The sequence below is a fragment of the Gossypium hirsutum genome, chromosome A08 (genome assembly GCF_007990345.1).
Source record: "Gossypium hirsutum isolate 1008001.06 chromosome A08, Gossypium_hirsutum_v2.1, whole genome shotgun sequence".
NCBI lineage: Eukaryota > Viridiplantae > Streptophyta > Magnoliopsida > Malvales > Malvaceae > Gossypium > Gossypium hirsutum.
The window spans coordinates 10,047,023-10,056,682 of record NC_053431.1 but is presented as its reverse complement, the minus strand read 5'-3'; the positions used below and the strand labels follow the sequence as shown (position 1 = coordinate 10,056,682).

Below are 9,660 nucleotides of genomic sequence, written 5' to 3'. Positions count from 1 at the left end.
CTAAAATGCTCAAAACATCAATTCTTCCTCATTCCTCCCCACCCATTCCCTTGCGCCCCTTAATCTTCAACCGTAGATATCGCCTTATCTAACGATCCGTATTTAAACTTAAGACAGACAGGGATCCGCGTGATAGTTGTCTCCACCAATCAAAATTCATCTTATGGATACCGTCTTTCTCACATTTGACTATTTAAATCCCTTCATTTCCGTCACCTTCCTCCCACAACGAAATTACCAGTACATCTTCGCTTTGAGATTAGATCCAAAATTCCCCTTTCATCATATTTCCGATTCCCCAATTTTTCCTGAAACCCTAATCCTAATCCCGGATTCTTCTCGTCTACATCGTCTAGCAAATGGCAACCGAGGAGCCGGCAGTCGTGGCAGACCCCGCACCGGAGACGGAGGAGGACAAGACTGCTGAGACCAAAGCTACTTCAAAATCTGGCAGAGCAAAGAAAACCAAAGAACCCAAAACCAAGAAAGCTGCAGCTCCTCGGAAACCACGGGCTGCTCCTACTCATCCACCTTACGAAGAGGTACTTCATGATTCACAAAATATACTGTTATTTGTTTTTTATTTTTTGTTTTTTTTGCTATTCTGGGTCTGATCGCGTATTGATACTCGATTGGTTTGTTACAGATGATCAAAGATGCGATCGTTACTTTGAAAGAGAGGACAGGTTCAAGTCAGTACGCCATTGCTAAGTTCATTGAAGAGAAACAGAAGAATCTTCCTGGGAATTTCAAGAAGCTTCTTCTTGTCCATTTGAAGAAGCTTGTGGCTGCTGGGAAGTTGGTCAAAGTTAAGGCTTCGTATAAACTTCCATCGGCTAGATCTTCGAAGACGGCTACTGCTGCTTCTGCTCCTGCAAAAAAGAAAACGGCTACTACTAAGTCGAAGTCTAAGCCTGCCTCAAAGCCTAAGGAAGGGAAGAGTACAAAAGCTACTCCTAAAGCGAAGGCCAAGACAAAAACTACTTCGAAGGCCAAGAGTAAGCCGGCGGCTAAGCCAAAGGCTACTTCTAAGGCGAAGGCTGCTCCAGCCAAGACTAAGGCAGTGGCTTCTGTGAAGCCGAAGACTACTGCAGCTACAAAGCCAAAAGCTGCAGCCAAGCCTAAGGACAAGCCGGTTAAGGCTTCGAGGACTTCAACTAGGACGTCCCCCGGAAAGAGGGCTGCTGCTCCCAAGCCTGCTGCGAAGAAGGCTCCTGCGGCTAAAAAAGCTCCGGCGAAGAGTGTAAAGCCGAAAAGTGTCAAGTCACCGGCGAAGAAAGCCACGTCGAGGAGGGGAAAGAAATGAGAGAAGAGAGGGTGGTCAACGTAGGGGTAGTTTTGTAAATTCGAGTGAAGTTTAGTTGGTGTATTTGGGTCCGTACCCAGGAAAATATGACATCGGATCTTATCTGTTCTTGGAACTTTTCTTCGAGGGGTTGTTTTTTTTTTTGGTTGTTGTTGATTGACGCTAAATTTTTATATTCCTTAGTTTAAAGGCAGATTTTAGATGTAATTTTTCAGTTGAATGGATTATGAGATGAAATCAGAGCTCCCTGATATTTTATCATGTTATCTGCGTTCTATTGTTCTGCTCGTTCTTTATGCATTGCCCACCAGGGAATAGATTGCAAACTAAGAAGCCCAGGGTTTGTATTTATAGGGTTGCTTGGTGGAATAGATTCAAAGAAACGGTGGCCTGTTAGAAAGAGGTTGCGCGGAATGCTCTGAAGAATTAGCTTCTGTGCAGCTACACTGCTTCAAAACTGGAGCCAAGGTTAAGGTTTTTTACGAATTTGTTGATCCTAAAATTTTGAAATGCGTATAATTAAGTGGAACAATGATGTAACTGGCACGGCTGATCAAATTCATCATGCGTGGTTTAAGTTGTGACTATCAAGTTTGCCTAGTTTTTAAGCAATTATAAAGCTGCATTTATTTGGAATATGAGTTGCTGCATTTTTATTTCGATTTTGGTTTCTAACCTAAAAGCTTCACCTAATTATTGGATTGTGTTGAGTGGAGTTGTGGTCGAGCCTTGATGCTTATAAACGTGGTTATTTAACATGCTTCATTGCTTGCTTTTCTTTTAGGTTTTTCATGGAGTGAAAAATTAGTTAATATAGTCAGGGGCAAAATGAATAAATGGAGGAGTAATTAGGCAACTTTCCTCTTTGTTATTATCTCTTGATTGCTTTCCTTTATAGTGATGATTCTTAATTTTCTTTTTATTTTGTCAATGATTCTCTTATTCTCTGCTGTACAAAATTTGAGTATGGCAAGGCTTCAATTAGTTATTCCAGCCCTCCTGGTATCACGAACCCTAAGCCATACCACTAAACCTTTCTCCATAACCGATAATTCAATCTCCATCCCACTTGTGAAGCCTCTTCAAAGGCCCCAGTTGGTCCCAAGCTGTGCAAGCAGAGCTTACTGTCCTGAGAAACAGGGAACATGGTTGTTGGTCACGAAAGAAGTTAAGAATGTGGTTGGATGGAAATGGTGATTTCAGTCCCGATGGCACCATTAATTACAAGGCTTAACTTGTGAATTGTTTTAGCTAACGACCTAAGATTGACTATGGAGATACTTTTCACCTATTATCATAAGTATATTATAATCTGGATATTATTTTCTCTTGTAGTGATTAGCAATTAGCCACTTCAACAAATTTTCACAATATATTCCTTAATGGATCCTTTAGAGGAAGAGGTCTTCATGAGCCAGCCACCAAGGTTTGTTGACATGTTTGTCACCTGCATAAGGCTATCTATGGTCTTAAGCCAGCACAATCTGATAATTCTCCTTTTATTTCAAGATACTCAGGCGCACTCATTTACCTCTTGGTTTATGTTGATGGTTTCAATATCAGCAGTCCTAATTTGAATACTATTAATAAGTTTCTTGAGGCTATATTAATTATAGGTTTTTGTTGAGGGCTCTTGGTGATATAGATTACTTGGTATTGAAGCCTGCTTTATGCATGATGGCTTATTTTTGTTTTAACATCACTACATTTTGGATGTTCCTGATCGAGCAAAAGTTATTTCATGCCAATGCAATAAATATCTCTCTTAAATTCTCACTGAGTCAAGAAGAAGATTCCTCACTCTTGAAACAAAATGAGTATCTTGTCATACTGGGATTCCTTCAATTCCTTAAGTTTACAAGATCTGATCTAGCCTTTGCTGTAAATAAGTTAGCTTAGTTTTCAAGCAAGCAGACTGAACAAGACTTGACAGTCCTCAAGCATGTGTTGAGGTATCTTCAAGGCACTACTGATCATGGTCTCTTCATCTATCGAGATTCTCCTCTAATGGGCTTTCCTTGATGCAAATTGGGGCTGAAACAAGGATGATCAGAGCTCCACTGGTGGTTTCATTCTGTTTGTTGGCCAAAATCCTATCTCTTGGGCATCCCACAAGCAGTAGGGCATTGCGGTCATCAACAAAAGCAGAATATTGTGCCATCTTGAATGCCAATGCCTAACTCTGTTGGGTCATAAATTTATTTCGTGAGTTGTCTATTCATTGCCTAATCCTCTCCCACTTTACTGTGATAATCTCGATGCTACATCTGTTTGTCAATCTTGTGTTTCACTCTCCATGAAACACATTGAAATTAATTATCATATTGCTTAGTCCAAGATTCATGAGGAAGATCTTTTTGTTGCTCACAGTTTTGTTAGTGTTCAACTTGCTGATGTCTTCACAAAATCCTTACCATGACCTGCTTTTGAGATGGATTGTTTCAGGATTGGTGTCTCCTTCCGTCACCTTCTTGAGGGGTGTAATAAAGAAACTTGCCTTCTTGGTGCTACATCTTGATTGATTTCGTTTGAAAATTTCTTTATTTTCTTTTTATTTTTTACAATGATTCCATTTTACCTTTCTCGTTCTTTGCTGTACAAAACTCATACAAATTCTAAACATCAGTGATATTGACAAGGCTTTCATTATCTTCCCAGCCCTTTTAAGGAGTAGATGTGTGTAGATACTTTGTTTTGGCTATTAATATCTTATCTTTTTTCGGAGATAATTAAGATTATGTTTTAAGAACTTAAACTTCCAAAGATAGTAACAAAGTTTAACTCGAAACAAGTAGCGGAGTTGCTTCTATTAATATCTCTTCTGGAAGAACAACTCTTGTTTAGAATAGTTACTGTTTAGAACAATTATTGTTTGAGAATCTAAATTTGAAACAACTATGTTCAGAACAAGGCTTCATTTAGAACAGTTGTCATCCAAGGTAGCTATCATCTTAGAATGGCTTCTCTTGATAATAGCTAATGTCCATAACTTTTGTTTAGAATAATTGCATTTCAGGAACTATGTTTAGAACAATTGTTGTTCAGAGCAGCTTCTATTTAGAACAATTGTTTTTTCAAGAACAGCTCTACAATATGGTATTTTATAGAACAGTTCCAAAAGGGAAAAAATTGCTGTGGTTTCATTATTACAATGGTTTGTATTTGCAGAATCACTCTACGGAAAATGGGGATTCTTTTGAATATGTGAAATGCTTCACTTTTAACTTCCAGGTATCATAAATTGTGATCCTAGTTACATATTTCATTCACAATCTGGATTACCATTATTTTCTTCATGTTAATGGGTGGATCATCAATTGACAACCATTTGCTAAACAATTCATTTTTTATTTGAACGTTGAAAAGGTTCTTAGTTGTAATTAAGGAAAATAATGGGATGTCCAGGTTCGTTGATAGTGGTCTGCATTATCTCATGCTGCAGATCCTTTTGGTTATTATCATATTTATTATGCTTTTTTATTGCTTGAAAGCTAGCATCCATACTCATCTTTTGTTGTAGATGTGCATGTTTGTGTGGATGCATGTCTTTAAATTTGATGGTAATTGCAACCACGCAGTCTGCGTTAATTGAATTGTGAAGTAAGAATTTATCTCACTTAAGTTGCTGCTGTAATTTCTCTTTCTTTTACTTTTAAATTCCTCTTTGGAGTTCCAATGCTCAGCCCCACACCTACCGATACTAGTAGATTATTTGAAACAATTAATGGGAATATTCTGTTTTCCAGTTCCAGAGTCTGAACTGAGCTAAGCTAGTAACAAAAAATTTACACATATTCTTCATGATTTAATACAACCTTAGTAGACATTCTTGGTCATAACTATAGAAAAAGGATTGAGATACCTCCTTCAGCATGTAAATTTTTTGGTGAATATTCATAAGCTTTTAACTCTTTTTGTGCTGCGTCATTCTTTCCACTTTCTGGATGGTAAACTTCAGCTCCTTTTGAATATTTAGTCTAGAAGGTGATAGTACAATGTCTTTCCAGATTGAACCAGCTTCACACGCCGGGTTGGGGTGCTTGTAAAGTTCATATATGGACTCAGCTTCTTCATTCAGCCTGCCCACTTTCTTTAAACAGTCAATTTCATCTGGATCAACTAGCAAGGTTCTCTCTCTTTCTTTCCATCCTATCAACTTTACAAAAATTTTCATGTTAATGCTACATAATTGGTTGCATGGAGTAATTTTGCTAGCAATGAAGTTCCTTCACAATTTATTTGTTTATCCCTGCATGCTGCAGCCTGCAGTTATCTGTAACAGACAAGGCTATTTTCTCTTCCTCCTAGATTTCAGTTTTAGGATTATAATGGAGTAAACTGGGCTGCTGGAATTTTTCTCCGCTTAGGTTTGGTTTAATCTCAACTTAGTTGTCTTGGACTTGTGAGGGTTCAAAACCACTCTCTCACCAATTCTACAACCAGACACTTGAATGAGTTCAGTCCTGAACAAGAAAATGGAAGTTTGCATGCCTAGAAAGGAGTTCTATTTGTAGATTGCTACTTTACAACAGTGTCAGCTGTTTTTCATACTACTATGGTTTTTTTCCAATAAAATTAGACTAGTGGTAAGCCTGCTTATGATCTTCCTGAAAGATTGAGCAGGGTTCATGGCTTTAAGAGAAAGCCAGTTCTCCTCATCTAATTTTGTACCAGAGACAAAAGCCTCCTGTATTGAAATGTCAAACAATTTACAAATAGCATTTCTTGCATGATAAAATTCTTTGGTGAACTAGGTGTTCCTTTCAGTTTTATGTCACCTGTTAAGTAAATAAAGATTGAAAATGTCGGATAGTTAATTCACCTTAGGTGGACCTTCCAAAGCATTGGTGGAATACAGCCTAGCACTGTCAACCAGTTGGCAATATGTTGGAAACGCATTTGCAAATCTCTTGTGGGATTTCAATTGTGACTGCACCCTTACAGCGCGTCTACACATTATAGCTCTCCTGTAAATATTGAATTTCTTGATAAAATCAATATCTCAGCTAAAGGGGAAAAGACTTCGTACTAAAACTAAGACAACTGTCTCTAATGTTTTCCATGGTGCAGTACCTTATGCCTCTAATAACCGCTAAATAGGCTTCACAAACAACCCCAACCAGCTCTATTCTGTATGGCTTCCTCCTTTTCCCTCCTTCTTGCAATTGATCTTCTTCAATTTGCTCCCAGTAGTTCTCAATTACAGTCCCATCAGGTTTTCGCTTGTAACCAACACCCATACGATATCGCCGGCGATGGACACATCTGGCCATAGTTATTGTTTGCACAACAAATGGTATCCAGGAGAGTGTTCCATCCATGATCACGTCCCGCCCCTCATTGAGTGCTGTCACTAGGAGGGATGATGCAGCATCTGTAGATGATTGGTGCACCTGTTTGGGACAGTTGTTAAAACCAATGAGAAGCATTAATATGGTTACCATGTTATTCATTTACCTATGAAGTATTTTTTTGTTGATTTGTGCATTTAACATTGAGTTTTTGTTTGAGAACTATGAGTCTATGTTGACTTGGTGGAGAACAGAAAAATGAAATATTTATTACTGTTGAATGTAAAGATACACTTATTCATGTGGGAAGGAAACTTTTGTAGGGCCACATGTGGCAGTGACAAGATATTACAGGACATGGATTACTGGGATGTTGTTAATTGGTTAAAGGTTGATGGAAGAAAGTCCAACCTCAGAGTAGCTCAGAATATGATTACAGAGGCTCTTGCATTATGGAAAGGCTGGAAAAATATTTGAATTGGTTGCCGTTGGTATGCATTTTCTAAATGTAGATGTTTGACATTTTCAGTTAATAATGCAACTCAATCATTTTCCTTCAGGTTGCATGGATTTTATGTTTTAGTTTTTGAGTCTAGTTAATTACTAAAACATATACACATAAAAAAGAAAGGCAACCTAGTGTTACTTCTAGAAATAAAGGAAGTTTAATCCATGAGTTGTTTGATCTCAACATTTTGGCCAAAAGTGCAACCAGCTTGGATGATAGAGATGCCAATCATAGGATCGAAGTGGAGTGAATGAGATGGGGAAATGCATTGAAACTCTTTGTTTCAATAGATTATAACCTGTACATGCTGGGAGAAAACTTTGTTTACTGCTAGCTACTGTATTAAGCCATTAAGCCTATGCAATTGAAATCATTCAGTTTGCTAAAGAAACTATCAGTGAAAGTTGATGAGGCTGAGAAAGTGACTCTTACCAGTTCTGCTGTATGAACCATGTCTGCATGACCTTTGGAGCTGAGGGCTCTGTATATGACATCTGATTCTTTGAATGCATCTGCCTCGATCACTACTGCATTTCCTGCTGCGCCAGCCCAGAATGTTCTGTTCATATTTTAAGCAAAACACTCAACATTAGTTCCTTGTAAGTACTCATATTTACTACTAATTTCAAAAGCAAACTTTATGGAAGGTCTACTTGACTAAAATAGTCATCCATACAAATGGTTTCTTTACTTCTACAGGAACAAAAGGAGACTAATTGTCTGCTACGTTATGATCGAGTTACTCGGTGATAAGTGTCGGATATAGGACGAGCTTACTCTTTGAGGATGTCCTTAAGGACGGTACTCTTCCCAGCTCCCATCCCACCTCCCATGAGTAGCAGCACTGGGCTTCTATCACTGTGAGCCACTGGAGCCATCACCTCTGTACATCGGGAATCATCAGTTGAGGTGAGTCCCATTGCTTTCATTTCTTCCACCAACGTATTGAAAACCCTAGCCACCTTCAGACTTTTTGTCACCCTCTCAAATCTTTGTTCCCTATATTAGAAAACCGAAGTTCTTTTTGTAGAAATCAGTATTACTTGTCAGCAGTGACGACGATGGTGAGAGACTATAGCTACGCTAGTTTTAAGGTTTTAAAATCCAAGTTTCTTGCCGTAAATAGATATAATCTAAAGTTGATATATTAATTCGAAAATCTTCAGATCTACCTTATTTCAATAAATTTTTTTAGTTATTATTATGATCTGACAATAACAATAATCAAAGAATAGACTATGCCCAACCTAGTTGCTGCCATGACAATCTGCTTGAGCTTTCTCTTGGGTTCAGCATCAGAACTTAATACCTGAAACAATATGATAAAAAACAAGTCATTTACTATATGTTATTTGAACTTGGATGTGTCGGATTTGAACATGTATCTATCATAGTTTTTGTAGTTTTCTCGGATGTGTCGGATTTGAACATTTATCTATCATAGGTTTTGTAGTTTTCTTATATATTTGAAGCAATATAGTACCAACATAGTATATACATGTTGATGCTGACCTGACTAATCATAAGATCTGCATGACTCCAATGAAATGCAAAATAACTAAGAATGCATCTCTCAAACTCTTCCACGAGCTTAACAAACAGTGAATCCACATCTGGTTCATTAGAGAAATATGTATATATATCCTCTTCGCAACCATCGCATTTCCTGATGTATTCTGTTGCTAACTTGCAGAGCAAAGGGCAATGTCTTCTATCTTTAAATCCCATCTGCCTAGCTGAAACAGGGAAGAAACAAGACAACAGACAAAGAGGGCTTCAAAGCTTCACGTTGATGGATAACGAAGCCAATACAAGACCATGTGACAAATCTTATATGAGTTAATTATTTTACCTACGTAATGAGGGAAGCTTTCGAGCTTTTCAATGCGACCATGGCCTGTGTCCCTTGCTCTTAAGCGTGGAATGATCTTTTGATCCCTTCGCTTCTTTACATGATACCGCACTGCTGCTGCAACAATTATCCCGATCGATGAGGCTACCAGGATCTGTGTGAAAGTGGGTTTAGTGGTACGATCTGAACAATTTACATACGCAAATCGGGTTGAATATGTTTGTCTTTTGTGTAATGAAATTAAGCTTGTCACTTTACCTCTCTACATGTCTTTAAATTCCAGAAACTAGAACTGTGTTCTTGGTCTGAATCTGATGATAATCCAAATACGGGAAACAAATTTGCCATTACTCTTGGCTTTGAAGCTACGCATGTTAATCTTTATATCTGTTTGGAGGATAGATGGTTTCATTGATCTTCATTGAGATCAAGATCCAGTACTGACACATGTATTAACCTTATTTCTTTCTTTGCCTAAACGCATGGCAACATACATTAATTTCCCATTTTGTTTTTTTAATAGTACATTTAAAAAAAATATATTTTTCAAAAATATTTTCCTACATGGATTTACAATAATTATTATAATTGAAAGTCGTATTTATTCTTATCACATGAAATTACTTCGCTCAAACTAGTTTTCCGATTAAAGAGGAGAATGAAGAGAAGTGTCAATTTATAACTTTAAATATTGCCTCGCCCA

At 37.7% G+C, this 9,660-nt stretch overlaps 2 protein-coding genes and 1 long non-coding RNA gene across 3 annotated transcripts; 2 read left to right on the top strand and 1 right to left on the bottom strand.

The window, feature by feature from the left end:
- The first annotated feature begins 216 nt into the window (after positions 1-216).
- LOC107894274 (histone H1) lies at positions 217-1,567 on the top strand. Its single transcript, XM_016819578.2, has 2 exons — positions 217-542; positions 647-1,567. The coding sequence occupies exons 1-2, from the start codon at positions 360-362 to the stop codon at positions 1,304-1,306; spliced, it is 843 nt and encodes a 280-aa protein (XP_016675067.1). The 5' UTR covers positions 217-359; the 3' UTR covers positions 1,307-1,567.
- A 1,950-nt stretch (positions 1,568-3,517) lies between these two features.
- Positions 3,518-9,307, top strand: LOC107894355 (uncharacterized). The gene is made up of 6 exons (XR_001683216.2): positions 3,518-3,810; positions 4,475-4,537; positions 5,314-5,433; positions 6,921-7,704; positions 7,805-8,014; positions 8,799-9,307. It is a non-coding gene; the product is annotated as an uncharacterized lncRNA (long non-coding RNA).
- On the bottom strand, positions 4,933-9,399 carry LOC107894145 (calmodulin calcium-dependent NAD kinase). Its single transcript, XM_016819395.2, has 9 exons — positions 9,216-9,399; positions 8,958-9,111; positions 8,618-8,841; positions 8,353-8,414; positions 7,883-8,104; positions 7,538-7,664; positions 6,380-6,699; positions 6,129-6,273; positions 4,933-5,462 (listed from the first exon to the last, which is right to left on the bottom strand). The coding sequence occupies exons 1-9, from the start codon at positions 9,303-9,305 to the stop codon at positions 5,211-5,213; spliced, it is 1,596 nt and encodes a 531-aa protein (XP_016674884.1). The 5' UTR covers positions 9,306-9,399; the 3' UTR covers positions 4,933-5,210.
- Between the last annotated feature and the right edge of the window lie 261 nt (positions 9,400-9,660).

Coding starts and splice junctions, on each gene's coding strand:
- LOC107894145 (XM_016819395.2), bottom strand. CDS start 9,305: ATGGCAAATTTGTTTCCCGTATTTGGATTATCATCAGATTCAGACCAA. Junction 7,665..7,882: donor CTTAAGGACATCCTCAAAGA/GTAAGCTCGTCC, acceptor AAATATGAACAG/AACATTCTGGGCTGGCGCAG. Junction 6,274..6,379: donor GCGGTTATTAGAGGCATAAG/GTACTGCACCAT, acceptor CAATATTTACAG/GAGAGCTATAATGTGTAGAC.
- LOC107894274 (XM_016819578.2), top strand. CDS start 360: ATGGCAACCGAGGAGCCGGCAGTCGTGGCAGACCCCGCACCGGAGACG. Junction 543..646: donor CTCATCCACCTTACGAAGAG/GTACTTCATGAT, acceptor GGTTTGTTACAG/ATGATCAAAGATGCGATCGT.